This window comes from Carassius gibelio, chromosome A7 (genome assembly GCF_023724105.1).
Source record: "Carassius gibelio isolate Cgi1373 ecotype wild population from Czech Republic chromosome A7, carGib1.2-hapl.c, whole genome shotgun sequence".
Lineage (NCBI taxonomy): Eukaryota > Metazoa > Chordata > Actinopteri > Cypriniformes > Cyprinidae > Carassius > Carassius gibelio.
The window spans coordinates 35,642,628-35,661,015 of record NC_068377.1 but is presented as its reverse complement, the minus strand read 5'-3'; the positions used below and the strand labels follow the sequence as shown (position 1 = coordinate 35,661,015).

At 38.4% G+C, this 18,388-nt stretch overlaps 1 protein-coding gene across 2 annotated transcripts in view; it reads left to right on the top strand.

The window, feature by feature from the left end:
• Positions 1–447: 447 nt before the first annotated feature.
• Positions 448–18,388, top strand: part of LOC128017384 (A disintegrin and metalloproteinase with thrombospondin motifs 17) — a 90,616-nt gene continuing 72,675 nt past the window's right edge. Inside the window, exons 1-3 of one of the 2 annotated variants that reach the window (XM_052602752.1) lie at positions 448–750; positions 3,427–3,773; positions 10,977–11,145. In XM_052602752.1, the coding sequence (XP_052458712.1) occupies positions 678–750; positions 3,427–3,773; positions 10,977–11,145 (589 nt within the window). In that variant the 5' untranslated portion in view covers positions 448–677. The remainder of the gene's footprint in view (positions 751–3,426; positions 3,774–10,976; positions 11,146–18,388) is intronic. The other variant, XM_052602753.1, reaches the window with a different exon arrangement.

The following is an 18,388-nucleotide window of genomic DNA, read 5'->3' as shown; positions in this document are numbered from 1 at the left end:
GGCGTTTGTGTGTTCTCGTCATTTCAGTGACGACAGGAGCTCGGCTTTTTCCGGAGAGAATCGGAAAGCTGTATTTTTCTTTTATAAATATGATAAAACTAAAGACTTTTTGGAGATATGAAGGATGCAGTACTACTTTATATGTACTCAATATTAAAATGAGATAAGGTGAAACTGTGTATGTTATGTATCCTTTAAATTGTGAGCTGGTCAACCAGCTTAGACTGGTTTAATAATTTGTATTTTCGGCAGATAATATGCCAAATCATACGGATATATTAAAGCTTACCAAGTTCTTTCCTACTGTTTTTGCATTTAATACTTTCTATTTAAACTCAACAGGCCGTTTAATGAACGTCAATACACAACTGATTTGCCTTTCTCTCAATAGATCTGGGACCGCGTGCACTGTTCCGGCCCCTTTAAGAGACCGACAGAACCAATAGCCAATGACGCTGCGGGGATCTATTTACTTGGATCTTATCGACCAATCCGAACGCAGATGGGGCGGGACGTCGCTGTCAGGAGGCGGAGCTCTTGCCTGAAGTTGAGTTCCTCGTCTGCTGTCATTAAACTTTCTGAAACTTCGTGTCAGTCCGCTGTAGCTGCTCCGCCAGCACGCACTGTCTTTCTTCTTTACACAGACTGTCGCTCTACGATATATATTACTCATAATAATGCACGGCCATGACACGCTACTGCTTGTCTTGTCTTTTACACTCTTTCGCATCGGACAGAAGGCAATATCAGGTAAGACTGCAGCACCTGCGATACTCCTGACATAAATTCACCATGGTAACCAGTTTCAGGTAAATATAGGCTACTAATATTTCTACAGTTATAGGTGCTGAGGGGAAATAGATAAATATACAGAAATAATCAGAAAGCTACACTGTCCCCGTATGAACTTATTTAAATGTTCTGCATTGGTCACGAGAAACGGCGGAAACTGCGCTTACCATGTTAATTTATGATCTGGACCATTTAACCTGTAACGTTAGTAGGCTAACGGTGACTTGGTTATATTATTTTAAGCTGCATATTTTTCCTGCTGTTTACAGAAAAGTTTCAGCCATGCTGTTTTAATTAAGATAAAAATTGTTTATTTAAAAGCAAGCAATATAGGCTTATCACGCAAGTTACGGTTCAAGATGTTGGCTGCTTCTCAAAACCTAGTATGCTGCCTACCTAGACGGCTTCATGGGCGGGAAGAAATGCTGTGACGTCACGTGCGCTCTTTTGGCAGAGTGCATGTTACATCACAGTGGGCATGTGAGCTCATGCAACTGCATGATGGCCAAACTGCTGTCTACTAGATAGTCTTCATCTTACAAGTGTATAGGAGGCACATTCTCTGTGTAGTGAGCCTCCTAACATGACTAGCAATTCTGACTAACTCCTAACAATTTTAGGGCATTTTGTGCATTTTAGACATTCTTGAGAATGCATGCAAGCTCATGCAATTGACTGATGCTCAAAAATGCTGTCTAGATAGTCAGCTTACTAGGGTACAGAAGTCCCATTCTCTGCTGAGTTTTATGATAGTTTTTCTAAGGGCATGCAAGCTCAATGCAACCGCATAAATGCTGCCTAGATAGTAAACTCATTAGAGTATGGAAATCACTTTCTTTGTGTATAGTGGGTGTCTAACTAGACAACATTTGGGCCTTTTTAGACATTCTCTTGATTGAGAGTGTATGTAAGCTCATGCAGTTGTTTGATGCTCAGAAATGCTGTCTGGATAGTCACCTTACTACAGAAGTCACGTTCACTGTGGTGTTTAATGACAGTTTTTGTGGGCATTTTAGACAGCCTTTTGGTTAAGGGCATGTGAGCTCAATGCAACTGCTTGATGTCTAAATGCTGCCTAGATAGTAAGCTCATTAGAGTATGGGTCACATTCTCTGATAGGTAGTCAGCTTACTAGAGTACAGAAGTCACATTATCTATGTAGTGAACTGCCAAATTAGACTTTTTGGTGGCATTGTAGGCATAATAGACTTTTTCTTGGCTGAGAATCCATGCAAGCTCATGCAACTGTATTGTGCCCAAAACTGCTGCCTACTAGATAGTCATCTTACAAGAGTACATTATGCACATTCTCTGTGTAGTGAGCTTCCTAAATAGACAGTTTTAGAGCATTATATGTATTTTAGACATATTCCTGACTGAAAATCCATGCAAGCTCATGCAACTGCATTATGCCGAAAAATGCTGTCTTCTACATAGTCATCTTACAAAAGTGCAGAAGTCATTTAGACATTTTAGGCGTTCACTTGGCTGAGATTGCATATGAGCTCATGCAACTGTATGATGCCCAAAATGCTGTCTAGATAGTCAGCTCACTAGGGTAAAAAAAAATTCACATTCTCTGTATGAAACAGCCTAACTAGAAAGTTTGGGAGGGAATTTTAGGCACATTTTAGATGTTGTTTTTGCTGAGAATGTGTTCAAGCTTATGCAACTATATGATAACTAAATGATGTCTAGATAGTCAGCTTACTAGGGGACAATAGTCACTTTGTTTGCTGCCTAACTAGAGAGTTTATTATGGGTTTTTAAAAAGCATTTTAGACATTGTCTTGGCTGGGAGTGAATGTAAGCTCATGCAACTGCATGATGATCAAAAATGCTGTCTAGATAGTAAGCTTACTAGGGTACAGAAATTGCATTCTCTACACAGTAAGCTGCCTAACTTTTTTTTTTTTTTTAATGAATTTTTTTTATATGATTTAGAGATAATCTTAGACATTATCTATTGCCCAAGAGTGCATGTGAGCTCATGCAACTGTATCCCAGCACACTGTCTTAGTAGGCAGCCAGTGTATCCTCTGTACTCTGGTGAACTGCTTTCCTAGACAGCATTTTTAGGCATTACGGGCATGAAAAAGTCTGTTGGCAAAGAGCATATGTTACGTCACAGTGCTGAGAGGAGCTTGTGAGCTCATGCAACTGTACGATACATAAAAATGTTGTCTAGGTATGCAGCCTACTAGCTTTTGAGTGTTCTACTTATGTTTCTGTTGAATCCGTTACTTACTCAGTCCACTTTAATTTTATGAACTCTTCTGTAACCTCTATTTTTTTTTAACAAATTTACTTCCCCTTACGTGTATCCTTCTCTAACTAACTACAGGCAGACTTGTAAACTCAACTCGGACTTATAAAACTAGGAGTTGTGCATTTTTTCCCACAGAACTTGGAAATATCAGGGAATTAAAAGAGAAAAAAATGAGTTGTAGGTCTGTAAAATCCTAAATCCTAAAAAATGCTTCTGGTTATGGTCGGCGCTGAAGATTTCATTGCAATTCCTTACGCAGTAATTTCGAATGGATGGAAAGGTCATGGAAACAGTTATTTTTGGGATCCATGACTTGACTACACATTGCACTGCTATTCTAATTAAACCTTGTTCATGTCTCCTAGCACAATCTGCCATGTACGAGACAGATGTGGTCGTACCGCAGGAGCTGCGGCTGGACGAGGTGCACCTGCTCCAGGGATCCTACAGGTGGAGCAGGGGTCGCAGACCACGCTCGGACCATCAGCACGAGGACCACCTGTTTCTACGGCTGCCTGCTTTTGGAAAGGAACTGTACTTACAGCTCCAGAGAGTCGACTCTTTCCTGGCTGAGGGGTTTGTGACGGAGGAGAGGAGCGAGGAGGGCAGTGTTCAGCACAAGCCCGCTTTAAGGGTCCGACGGTGTTTCTATGCTGGAGCCGTTCTCAATCACACAGACTCTTTTGCCTCATTGGATGCTTGTGGTGGACTGGTGAGTGGAGTTATTATATTTATTATCAGTTTATCTATAACATTTAAAATATCTCTGGGGTCTAAACCCTTAAAAACCTTAACCCTTTTTTTTTGAAGAAATGTATACTTTTATTTAGCAAAGATAGTGAGAGCAAAAACACTTATGTTGTAAAAGATTTATATTTTTAATAAATGCTCTTCTTTTGAATTTTTTATCTATCTATCTATCTATCTATCTATCTATCTATCTATCTATCTATCTATCTATCTATATATATATATATATATATATATATATATATATTAAGCAGCAGATCTGATCACGTGACACTGAAGATCATTCAGCAAATTCAGCTTTGCATCACGGGAATAAATTTCATTTTGCAATGTATGAAAATAGAAAATGTTTATTTTAAACTGTAATAAAATTTCAGAATATCTCTGTATTTACTGTATTTTTGATCAAATAAATGCAGCCTTAGTGAGCATAGGAGATGCCTTTCAAAAACATAAAAAATAATAATAATAATAAGTGTGTGCTATCCAAATTAAGCACCTTTATTGCATTTTATAATTTGCATTTTGCATTGTTTTTTTTTTATTAAATTTTTTCACAACCGACGAGTTGCAAATCACCAATATAGGCTATTTTTAAATGAAGTAGTTATGCATTATGTAATTATTTTACTGTCTTTTATTTAAGCTAAATGAATATACAGGTAACAGTAATTAAGGCCATGAGAACTTGCTTAAATTTCATTTAAATAATAACATTTTTAATGTCCTAAAAACAGATTTCATTTTCCTCATGGAGAATACCATTTCTTCCAATTTATTTTTTGATTTTGAGTTTAAATGTGACATTGAAATGTTTTCGTGAGATTCACTCAACCACACTTTGAGTGTGTGCTAGTTATTTGACTTTGTGGTTGTGAGCATTCCAGGCAAACCCACGGAGACAGGCTGTGTTTGTTTGAGAAAGAGTTTCCCTGACTTTGGTCCTATTACGATCATGCCATCCTTCAAACCTCCTTTGAATGGCTGTGTTAAATGCATTTAATCAAACGGCTTAAAGAGAAGTGGCACACCATTATTGTAAACTGTCAATTGTTTGACTGGTTAGAATAGAGTTTTTTCATCATCTGACCGGCCTTGGCCAAGGTTTGTGTTCTTCATTGTGTTCTGCCCAATCTGATAAACCTCACCAATTAACAGACAACTAGTTGACGACTCGGAATCATCTCTCTTTAGTTTGACTCTGTGGGAGATGAGCTCATCGTTATTGTAAATGTTCCACACACATGTGGCGAGGACGTTTTTGACTCGGCTGTGCAGAAGAGCTGAAGATCAGCTGGGGTTTTAACTAGCCCTGTTTGACATCTGTCTGAGACGCACATGGTTCTTTCTCCATGTGTCATCTATAGGAGAGGAAATACGATTTTGAATGGTGGTAACAGTATCTTTTTATATAAGTCACTTTTATTTCCATAGTGCTTTATACGATACAGATTGTGTAAAAACGGCAGAATCACTCATGAGAACTCAACTACTGAGACAATTCAGATTCTGTTGTCATGCAGCTCTGAAAAGACAGTAGTTTCATTATTTAGCTCAGGTTGGTTTAAAGGGGGGGTGAAATGCTATTTCATGCATACTGAGTTTTTTACACTGTTAAAGAGTTGGATTCCCATGCTAAACATGGACAAAGTTTCAAAAATTAAGTTGTATGTTTGAAGGAGTATTTCTGTTCCAAAAATACTCCTTCCGGTTTGTCACAAGTTTCGGAAAGTTTTTTTCGAGTATGGCTCTGTGTGACGTTAGATGGAGCGGAATTTCCTTATATGGGTCCTGAGGCACTTCTGCCGGAAGAGTGCGCGCTCCCGTAGAGCAGAGCAGAGAGAGCACAGGCATTCACTGATCAGAGCGATTCACTGAACAGAGCGAGAGCGTCGCGAAAAGTCACAAAAGGAGTGTGTTTTTGGTTGCCAGGGCAAGACAACCCTGCACAGATCACCAAAAGAGAAACAGCATTAAGGGACCACTGGATGGAGTTTATTTTTACAGAGCATCAACGGAGTTGTGTAAGTGTTTGTGTTTGTTCCCTGCATTTCGAAGATGCTTGTTTTACAAACAAGGCCCAGTTTGACGACGGATTTGCTCATCGTTTATTTCTTAAGGATAATGCAATCCCAACGAAAAAGGGTCACTATCGTGTGTTGGAAACGCAGGCGGTGAGTAAAACGGCTTCAAATATCTCTGTGTTGTTAACTTAGCTATCGGCGCGTAAGCACATCTAGTAAACAACATGCGATGTTGTTATCAAAATGCACTTTCCACATGTACAGCTTAAAAAAAAAACAAAAAAAAAAAGACGACAAAGTGGAACTTAATAATTTTCCAAAACCGCTAAGCAAATATATATACAGTTTCAGTACATACCACATAGAGCCGCTGTTGTTGCTGCTGCTCTTGTTAAATTTCAGCCTCTGGATCATAAATATACGCTGAATCTGACTGTTAGCAATGGTTTGTATTGGTTGGTTTTGTTCTCACGTAATATCACAGCTTCCAAACGCTATCAGCGCAAAAGCCTACTGGTGCTCGTGATTCTTTAGCTCCGCCCACACGTCACGCCTCCAGTCGCTCGTGTTTTTCCGGGAAAAATCGGTACAGACTATCTTTCTCTTATGAATATAATAAAACTAAAGACTTTTTGGATTTATGAAGGATGCAGTACTACTCTATAGGTACTCAAGATTAACAGGATATTCAGTGAAAACGAGCATTTCACCCCCCCTTTAATGTTTGTTCAGGTTGGATCAATAACAGTGTGACGTTCATCAGTTTTGAAACGGGTTTAATTCAGCGATAAGCAGCTGTGCCAAAGGCAGCAATGATGTTTGTTATTCAGCTTGAATCATTTCAGTGTTGATTCAGTTTAATTCAGTAACCTTGTCGATGCAGTTAGATCAGCTGTAAAGCAGCTCTACACAAGAACGTGTCAAGCTTAATTCAGTTCATGTTGTGTTCTCATCTGATGGTGTCATATTTTTCTGTTTTATTATTTCTAGATTCCGTTTTAATGGTTAAATAAAATTTTACTAACCAAAAAAAACATGGATAATTAATTGAAATCATGAAATGTATACAATTCAACATCAATCTTCCCCCAAATTCAGTTTTTGTTCCATTTCAATGCTACTGGATTAATTACATTTTAATTTCCAAAAAGCATGTCTAATCAATTTAATTTATAAAGCTTTAACAATTTATTAAAATAGAGCACAATGAAATGTTTACATTTTCAGTAATTTTGTGTTGACTTTTTAAAACATTTCTGGATTTATGATTTATTATTAAAAAGAGTGGTAATCAGATGAAGGCACTGTACAGTCCTACTTTTGATATATTCATCCAAAATTTGTTATACTTTTTATGAATAGATTACATGATTCTATCCACATTTTTGACATCATGGAAATATTTATGGTTACAGTTATCAGTTTTTTAAAGAGCTTGTTGCAATGCTTAATTTGATTGCATTCTCTCTGAAGAATGCATCTGATGCTACTGTTGATTTTGTTCAAAAGAAGGTATCTTATAATTTTGCATCAATGCTGTCTATGTAGGGAGCTCAGTGGGTTTTGAGACCGTGATCTTCAGACCAGCAAGGAGTCTAATTCTACTAACGTCTAATTAGTAAGCTTGTTTAAACAATGTTGGAGTTGGAGAGGACCAAAACAAGGTCTTCCTGTCTGTTAATGTCATTTCAGATAGTTTTTATGGCTCTGTCTCTCCTCAGACTGTATCCATATGTAACTGTACTTTGTTTAACCTGGTTCATGTGGGGTTTGCCTGTACTTGATGAAAGCGTGTGTTTTACAGCCTCTGTGGGAAACTTCCTGTCAGCACTCCCCTGTTCTCCTCTTCCTCTATGCATATCTCCCTCACCTCCATCCATCTGCACTTTCCACTCTTTCCTCCAGTGAAAGCCTTCTTGGTGTTGTGTGGATTCAGCTTTATTCCAGACTTTCCCACCTGACTGATCGCTGTCGTCGGATTTGATGCTGACTTGGTCGTTTTTCAGGATTTGGCAACAAGAGATTATTCTCACATTTCACATCTTTGTTCCCTTGAAGCCTTGAGGGGCGTCACAGTCAGTCAGAGGGGAAAGGCTAACGTACAGTATGTGAGATCCTCAGCGGGGCTCGTGATGAATGATCCTGGGTCTGCTGTCATAGAAAACACATCAGCTTCCTCCTGGAGAACATCATCTGAGATTCATGGCCTTATTTACTGTACAGATGCGGATCATAGTGATTAAAAACCACCATAAACGTGCTCCATTTGACTTTTATTTCAGTCAATTCTTTACACAGAGCTATCATGTGACTTAAAAGACATGAAATGTAGTGTGAAATCCAATTTTTGTTTTGTTTTAGAGTGCATTAATTAGAGTTATTTTTTTTGGACACTACAAATTTGATTTCAAATACCATCCATCCATCCATCATCTTCCGCTTAATCCGGGGCCGGGTTGCGGGGGCAACAGTCTAAGCAGAGATGCCCAGACTTCCCTCTCCCTAGCCACTTCTTCCAGCTCTTCCGGGGGGACCCCGAGACGTTCCCAGGCCAGCCGGGAGACATAGTCCCTCCAGCGTGTCCTAGGTCTTCCCCGGGGCCTCCTCCCGGTGAGACGTGCCTGGAACAGCTCCCTGGGAAGGCGTCCAGGAGGCATCCGAAATAGATGCCCGAGCCACCTCAGCTGGCTCCTCTCGATGTGGAGGAGCAACGGCTCTACTCTGAGCTCCTCCCGAGTGACCGAGCTTCTCACCCTATCTCTAAGGGAGCGCCCAGCCACCCGACGGAGAAAGCTCATTTCGGCCGCCTGTATCCGGGATCTTGTCCTTTCGGTAATGACCCACAGCTCATGACCATAGGTGAGAGTAGGAACATAGATTGACCGGTAAATCGAGAGCTTTGCCTTACAGCTCAGCTCCTTCTTCACCACGACAGACCGGTACAGCGACCGCATTACTGCAGAAGCTGCACCGATCCGTCTGTCAATCTCACGTTCCATCCTTCCCTCACTCGTGAACAAGACCCCAAGATACCTGAACTCCTCCACTTGAGGCAGGAACTCTCCACCAACCTGAAGTGGGCAATCCACCCTTTTCGGACTGAGAACCATGGCCTCGGACTTGGAGGTGCTGATTCTTCACACTCGGCTGCAAACCGTCCAAGTGCACGCTGAAGGTCCTGGTCTGAGGAGGCCAACACGACAACATCATCTGCAAAAAGCAGCGACGAAATCGCATGGTCCCCAAACCGGACACTCTCTGGCCCTTGGCTGCGCCTAGAAATTCTGTTCATAAAAATTATGAACAGAACCGGTGACAAAGGGCAGCCCTGCCGGAGTCCAACATGCACTGGGAACAGGTCTGACTTACTGCCGGCAATGCGAACCAAGCTCTTGCTCCGGTCGTATAGGGACCGAACAGCCCTAAGCAGGGGGCCACCGACCCCATACTCCCAGAGCACCCTCCACAGGATGTCGCGAGGAACACGGTCGAATGCCTTCTCCAAATCCACAAAACACATGTGGACTGGTTGGGCATACTCCCATGAACCCTCCAGCACCCTGGAAAGGGTATAGAGCTGGTCCAGTGTTCCACGACCGGGACGAAAACCACACTGTTCCTCCTGAATCCGAGGTTCCACTATCGGCCGAATTCTCCTCTCCAGTACCCTGGCATAGACTTTACCGGGGAGGCTGAGAAGTGTGATCCCCCTATAGTTGGAACACACTCTCCGGTCCCCCTTCTTGAAAAGAGGGACCACCACCCCGGTCTGCCAGTCCAGAGGTACTGTCCCCAACCACCATGCGATGTTGCAGAGGCGTGTCAGCCAAGACAGCCCCACAACATCCAGAGACTTGAGGTACTCGGGGCGGATCTCATCCACCCCCGGTGCCTTGCCACCGAGGAGCTTTTTAACTACCTCGATGACTTCAGCCTGGGTGATGAATGATTTCTCCTCCGAGTCCCCAGCCACTGCTTCCTCAACGGAACACAAGTCGGTGGGATTGAGGAGATCCTCGAAGTATTCCTTCCACCGCCCGACGATATCCCCAGTTGAGGTCAACAGGTCCCCATCTCCACTGTAAACAGTGTTGGTAGGGCACTGCTTCCCCCTCCTGAGGCGTCGAACAGTTTGCCAGAATCTCTTTGAGGCCAACCGATAGTCTTTCTCCATGGCCTCACCGAACTCCTCCCAGGCCCGATATTTAGCTTGCTGAATAATGTGTAATGAATATATGATCTTTTTTTTTTTTGCTTTTGAAAAGCTATTTTTTTTCACATCTTTTATGAATTATAAATAAATATATATATTGAATTTAAGTAAAGTAAAATCACTTAATATGTTATATAATGTCATTAAAATATATTTAGATAAAATATATTCGTATTACTTCCCTTTATCGATTGATTCATTGAAAAACATGCAGCGCAAGGTTTACTTTAACCTGATAACTGTCACTCACGTTTTTGAAGATAGACTTGAATGTGCATGATACAAACCTAAATTTGTATATTTCATGACTGAAAACATTTTGTAACATGATTTTAATATGCCATTTACATGGTAATGCAATGTCTGATTTTAAAATTAGTTTTAAATTTTGAGATTTTATGTTTTCAAGTGATATATAACTTCTGATGATTTCTAAAAAGTGATAGAGAAAAAGGCAACGAGGAAGTCTTTTTTTTTAAACAAAGGTCAAAGCTCCTTTTGTAATGTAGATTTCTGAGCGTGCACTCTTGTCATAAATTGATCTATTACTTTTCCTACATAATTTTTAACAAAAAATATTGTTATAATATAAATTTGGGAGTCTTAGACCTTTCCAACGATATATAGTTTGTCAAGATTAGATTAAACTTGATTGTAATATAGTATAGTCAACGGGGTGACATTTAACAGTTTAAATGTTTGTGTGTGTGTGTGTGTATTTGTGTATGCATGTATAATTTCATTATTACTTTTGTGTTGCTTTAGAGAGTAATAACTTGCATCTTTTTTTATATGTTACTGGACAGTTCTGAGCATTCAGAACATTATTTCACAGATTCTCTTAGCCCCAAATTTATGAAAACTAGCCAGATAAAAGCTTTCTTTTGTGCCGTCATTGATTATTCCACCTGATGTGTTTTTTTCACAGACTGGCCTGGTTCAGACTAAAGAGGAAAGACTGTTCATCGAGCCAGTGGGCCAGGCCGCGGATTCCTTCTCTGGCTGGGAACACCGAGTGATTTGGGAAAAGCATTCTTCATCGGACAGACCTGCGAATGCTGAAGACAGCAGCCCGAAATTCTGCCAAACCATCGAAGGTGAGACGAATGCCTCGCTGAAATGTGGTGGGCTTAGCCGTGTCATATGTGGGAAGCCCATTGATTTAGAGGTCACTTTAGTTTGGTTCTGAGCTCTACAGGGATTCAATTTTGTCAAATTATGGGTGCAAGTGGGAAAAGTGGTCAATTTATGCAGTCAGTTACACATGCTTGCAATAACTGCCCTGTTTAACCTAAATTCCATCGAAAAATCTTCAGTGGTTCTCAAATGGTTTAACAAGACACACATATTTTAGATATCCTACAATCATGTATCCATGTGGGCATCTGCCAAATGTGGGTAGCTTTTACCAAGTGACAGATAAACATTGTGCCAAAACACCGTTTATATAGTGTTTTTAGAGCCTTTGAAATCAAAGATGAAGCTATCATTTGCATTTGCTCTTGGTGATCCTTTTAGAGCAAACCCGTGAACCTCTTTGGATCCCGAAGCGCTGTGCTCTAGGAGTCTGTTATCATAATCTCATGCTCAGATTCTCATGTGCCCCCCATCTGCCTCTTTCCTCTAGGACTGCTTAAGATTCAAGAGTTGTCAAGTCCGTAAATCATGTGTTTCATAACAACGTTTATGACTCTGTGTAACTCTTTGATGTCTTTATCCTCTTAACAGTGCTGAAAGATGGTGGGAGTGAAAAAGCTCAGCTGTTTTGCTCTATAATGCCTTTATCGCGCTGGTAAACGGCGGTAAACTCATGTTAAAACGTGCAGCTTTGCTGTTGAAAAACTACTAGAAAGAAAGCAAGAATTCTGTTGGCCTGCTCACGTACATTAATAATGCCGTGCATATTTTTCAGCCCCTTGGGCCTTTCTTTGCCAGGATTATGGATTTTTCTTGCTGAAAGGAATTCACATATTTGAATGTGGCCTTGGAGGCTCTGAACCCCTCCAGCACCTACAGATTTTCATATTCCAGGGCAGGAAGTATTGTCTGCGAATATTGCATTATTGGATTTGTAGTTTACCCTTTGAAATTAAGATACAAGTATCTGAAAATCCCGGTTTGTGTATCCATGTGTGTGGATATACTGTATACAACCGTACATGCCAAAAAAACAATTTATGGTATTTCCAGTTGTCCTCTACCCTAGTTTGTGTCTGATTGCAGACTAAAATTCCTCTTGAACCCTAAGCTCCTTGTTCACTTTGTGCACTGTGAATATTACATAACCCAAAAGACGAGAAGACCACCGGAATGCTTGACAAGTAGATTTTTTCCATATGCCAATATCTGGGAATTTAAGTAACCCAAACCACAAATATCATAGTGGGGGAAAAAAAAGATGAAGACAGGAATTGAAAACAAACGAAAGGTTGGTGGATATAGAGTTTGTGTTTCAGGCATGCGGTCGGATTTGAGCGATCTTGTCTCTGCCGTAAAAAAGGTCCAGGTGCATTAGTGTTTCCCTCGGCACCTGGTGTCTGCGAGTCAGTCAGTCAGTCAGGCGAAAGACCAACAGGCGAAAAAAGTGCCAGATTTGGGGGAAAAATTCTTTCCTCTGCACTCACGTCTGTCGGAGGCCTTTCAGCGGGCCTGCCAGAGTCTTCTCTCTTGTTTCCCACCAGTGTTAGGGAAGCTGCTTCGAAACCGAAGCTTGCCAAGCTGCAAGCTGCTCATAATTTAAAGTAGTTCAAATACAGTCAGGCTGCTCTTTTGATAAAGTAGTCTGTTCCACGAACAGTGTGATTTTCAGTAAAATGTGCTCAGATATTGGTCTGAATCGAGTTGAATGTTATTCTTATGTAAGCAGGATTAGGTAAGACATTGCAAAGAATTTTTAATAGTACTCCATTATAAAAAAATCCTTGATTGCATTTTACTTGTGTATATTAACCGGCAACATACTGGAAGTATAGCATTCCACAGATGAGAATCCACCAAAATAATCGTTATTGACAGCCCTGATTTTAATGTATTTTGACATGTAATTTATTCCTGTAATGCAAAGCTGCATTTTCATCATCATTACTCCAGTATTCAGTGTCACATGATCCTTCAGAAATCATACGGTATGATACGGAAATATGGTGATTTGCTGCTCAAGAAACATTTCAGTCACACTTTATTTTAAGGCCCAATTCTCACTATTAACTAACTATTAACTATGGCTTTTGCCTCAATAAGCACCAAATTACAGCTTATTAAAGGTGCTGTATGTAGGATTGACACCGAGTGGTTGAACTAGGTATTGCTGTCCAAATTCAAAATATTGATTATAGCCCGGAACGCTCATTTTTAAAGGAGGATAAATGAGTATGTTAACTTAGCGTGTTTCTTAAATGGTATTTTTAAGCTTTAGTAGACTCAAAAACTTACATACTGCACCTTTAATAGTTAGTAAGGTAGTTGTTAAGTTTAGGGGTTGGGTTGAATTAAGGGATGTATATGGTCATACAACCTGTGAATAATGAGAATTGGTCCCTAAACTTAAGTTTTCGCTTCGTATTTTTGTGGAAACCATTATACATTTTCAGGATTCTTTATTGAATAGAAAGTAAAAACAAACAACTTAATGTCTTTACGGTCTTTTTTATGAATTGAATGCATCCTTGTTAAATAAAAGTATTGTTTTCTTTCAAAAATTAAAAAATCTTACTGACACCATGCTTTTGAAAGTTAGTGTTTAACAACAACAACAAAAAAGTATTTTGGACTTTCAGGAGCACAATTGCATTATGATTCAAATGAATCAGTTGAACTGTTCAAATGAACCAACTGATTAAATGAATCAAAAACTGCCGGTTTCTCTCCGCTTCCTGCTTCATCCCACTGAAATATGATTCTGACAAAACACACTTAGCACTTATAATCAGCCTGTGTTATCTGTGGAGCTGTACGTCCCCTGATCCGTTCTGCCCACACTAGCACGTCAGGAAGCCAAGGTTTGCCACAAACAGACACCTAGCTTCATTCTTAATGTGGGTATGTTGCCTTCATGAGTGGGGTTGAAGAGGATCAAGTATCCAGACTGAGAGGAGGGAACGCCGGTCAGGGAGCAGACACAAAGACCGATCTGTGCCAGGAGGAAACAACGTGTGAAATTCACAAGGCTGATCCAAGAAGAGCGCTGGATTGATGCGTACAGCACGTTCACGCTGAACTCTGGGAGCAGGACAATCGGGGAGGGGCTAGATAGGGACTAGTTTGATGTCTGGAGAGAACAGAATCTATCCGAAATGATAAAGAGTGATTTGTCATTTAGGCTGTGCATTTATCCAATTACAGTGTAATTGTAGACCAATACTAAAACTAAAACTACGAAAAATTGCAGTGCATCTGAAATAAAATATAAATGTGTACATTTTAGAAGAACTTAAATGAAAACGAGAAATGTTGTCTGAAAATAAGTTTAAATTGTAGGACTAAAATATAAAAAATAAATATATATTTTTAAATCTAAATAGCAATATAATAAAAAAACAAAAAAAATCCTAAAACTTTAATATAAATATTTAAAATATAAAATAAAATATTCAAAATAATAATACAATAATAGTAATTTGTAATACTAAAATAATGCTGAGTCTGATTCATTTATTCTATTCTAGTTCTGTAGTCTTTTGCAAAATATTGAAAGAGCAATGAAAGTAGCTTTGGTAGCATGTGCTCTAATAAAATGAGGTGCTAAGAATAAATATATAGTTAATATTTATATATTAAGAGCTCTTTTCCTCTTTTAGCAAGTACACTGTAATTGTGTGTAAAATCTGAGAATCTATTCTCAGATTTGCAAATACCAATATCTTTTGGCTTATTCGTGTCTTTTTATTTCTATTATAAGCCATAAGAGAAGAGAAACATCATAGAGGACACTTAAACAACTCCATGGAGAATGGTGTTAAGTCTAATGAGCTGAGAAAGAGCAACCGCTGAGCAAAAACATTTTTTAAAAGACCATCATCTTTCAGCTGCTCTGCTGTACTGAAAAAAAAAAAAAAATTCTTCTACCTACAAATTTGATGGCCCTTGCACCGCATGTAAGAATAAACACACACACACACACACACACACAGAGACAGGAGATTGAGCAGGTGTGGTTATGTGGTTTATGTTTCCCCTTCAGCGCAGAAGTATTATTTATAGCCATCCACGTTGTTTTCAACATTAAGACCCCTCACAAAGCTTTAGGGGCCTGACTGAGAGATTTATCTGCAGTTCTACACAAATATTAATGAATTTTGGAACGGACACAAGAGCATCATGACCCGAAATCAGGTTAAATGTTGTGATGAGTTGAAGTGAGGCATTATAAACCGCAGCCAAAAGTAGCAATGACTCGATTGAGTTTTATCAAGACTAATGAACATGAAGATGATGTTCTTAACAATGGGACTGTTAAAACAATAGTTCAGCCAAAAATCATGAACTCATCCTCATGTTGTTCCAAACATGTATAAAGAATATAAAATAAGTCTAGCATGTTTAATCTCCTTTTTATTCATGTCAAATACTGCGTGAAAAGGCATTTTACTAAAACACTAATTCTCATAACTAACTGCAGATTTTAACAAATCTTAATTGACAGAAGTGTTGTAATGTGACTGGAGTTTCAAGAAAATAACCATTTCTTGTTTATTTCTAACAAAAAGCCAGTAAGTCGGTAAGAGATTAAAAAAATGTTTTTAAAAGAAGTCTCTTCTTCTCACCATGGCTGCATTTCTTTGATCAAAAATAAAGTAAAAACAGTAATACTTTGAAATATTATTACAATTTAATTTTCTTTTTAAATATGTTTTATAGTCTTCAGTGTCACATGATCCTTCAGAAATCATTCTTCTAATATGTTTCTTTTCTACTAAAGAATATTTATTATTATTATTATTATTATTTCTGTTGATTGTAACATTATTTTGTAACATTATGAATGTTTTTAGTGTCAATTGATTAATTTTATGCATCCTTGCTCAATAAAAGTATTTTTTCTAAATTATTTTTAAATCATAATTTTAGCACGTCAACAGTTTATAATTTCCTCCACTGTAGCATTTAAAAATATCTATAATTTTAATATAATTGTTAAGTGAACACATGGTTGTATTACACATACGATGTGAATAAATAATATTTAGCACATGTGCAATTATTGCAGTGCCCAGGGAGCTGAGTCTGGTTCTTCTCAGGGTTTTTCTCCTCCCTCTTCATCTAAACCGCGTTTATGGAGGTTTTTCCTTTGGCTGCTCACTGGGACCTGTAGGGCTTCATGCATGACAAATGCACTATACAAATCAAAAATGACTTGATATGGCTATAACATAGTCCACAAGTCATTTGGACTGCATTTATGGTGCTGCTTTGTCATTTTTAGGCACTGGACAGCCCCAGTTTCCATTCACTTTTATTGTATAAACCTCTGCTAAAGTCTGTTCCACAGAATATTGAAAGACATCAGGGTGAGTGAATGATGACTTGACTCATTTTAGTGCGCGCTGCTTCTTTAAGACATCAGAAGAGCAGGAGTACCTGAGTCAGCCGTACAGGTCTTTTGTTATTACAGCTCTAGATGACAGTTTTGTGATGACTTCCTGACCATTAATGGTGGTTTGTTACTTGTTTTATGACCGTGTCCATCTGCAGGAATTATCGCTGATATGAGCACATTGCTAGAAAACGTGTGTCATTTTCAGTGTCATTTGTAGTGAAGCCCGTCTCCAATCAGAAGTGTCTGAAAACAGCCGAGAATGGAAAAAGTGCTAGCACTGCAAAAAGAGCGTGCCACATTAGCACCATGTGTTGTTTTACTCATTTAAAAATGTGCGCACAACCACACAATCACACATTTCATAAACACCTGTAAACATACAGCAGAGACCCTCATGAGAGGGACGCCCATCAGATCCACAATGAATTATGGGGGAAAACGTACATAACGCATTTTCCAAATCATATTTTTATTTCAGTACGGGTCCACATCAGTGTTTTTTTACTATTCATTAGAAACTGTTATTGTATATATATTAATGTTTTGAATTAGGTTTTATTTTTTATATTCAGATTTAATTTTAGTTAATTGCATCTGAATATAATGTGTGTATATATATATATATATATATATATATATATATACACTTTATAAAATAATTTATATATTAATTACTAATTTATTTTAAATTTAATTTCTGTTTGCCAAGACAAAAAATTCCTAACATTTCTAATGTTCTAAATTTTAAGTTTAATTTGAAGCAACATTTTTTTTAAGTTAAAGTTTTTTATCTAATATTTCTATTTTATTTTTGTTCAACTTAAATTCCGTTAAATTTGAATAGTTTTAGTTTAAAATAAAACTGGTATGCGTGTGGCCTTTTTCTACCATGCTTTTAGGATTAAATATGTTCTACAGTGAACATTAATATTTATTAAGACATAAACTTGCATTAGGTAAAATTAGGTTGAAGCACTTTTTTGTATTCACAGAGAATTGCTTCTTTCCTAGCAGCTCGTATACTTTCATCTGTTGATCGCAGTGGTTTTCTATGTGATGCTAAAATACTGGATGGGAGCATTTGCTAAATGTCTTTAATGTACAGTAAATGTACTATTGAATGACAAAGCAAGCAGTTTTTTTTTTTTTTTTGATAAAACAGTTAGAAGAAACACAATGGATTGCAACAGAACATCCTGTAAATCCTGTATGCCATGATTGAACATTTTGGGAGCTTTTAAGGACGAATCGCAGGGTTTGTGCAAGCCAGCAGACAAACTAAAACTGGGCTCCAGAAACCAAAACGCATGCTAAACTAGACGCTTTAGAAAACATTTGCTGACTGACTTTTTGACTTGTGTTGTGGTAAACACTTATTTGTTTCTTCCCAAGGTAATAAATCATCAAATTCTGAGCATGTTTAAAGGTGTAGTAAACACACTTACCTACGTACAATAGTTGTTCCTCACTCCACTTTGTTGGCTGTTTTGTAAGTGTGTTATGAATGGATTTTACCTGCTGACAGGTTTTTGAAAGGATCAGCTGTCAGCCATTTACCTTTTTAAAATCAGTAAATGTATGAATATATATCAGCAAATGTTTTTTGATTTGTATGTTTGGATATCACGTCAGAAGAATTATTATTATTTTATTTTTTTTGTGTTTAATAAGCACAACAAACCAGAATCATGTACTGAGAAAGAAAACAGAGTTATTTGATGTTGACTTTTTGTTGTTGATATTTTGGTTTTATTTCTGTCTTTCTTCGTTCTTGTGGCCAGGCCTCGCATCTGCTGAACATCAGC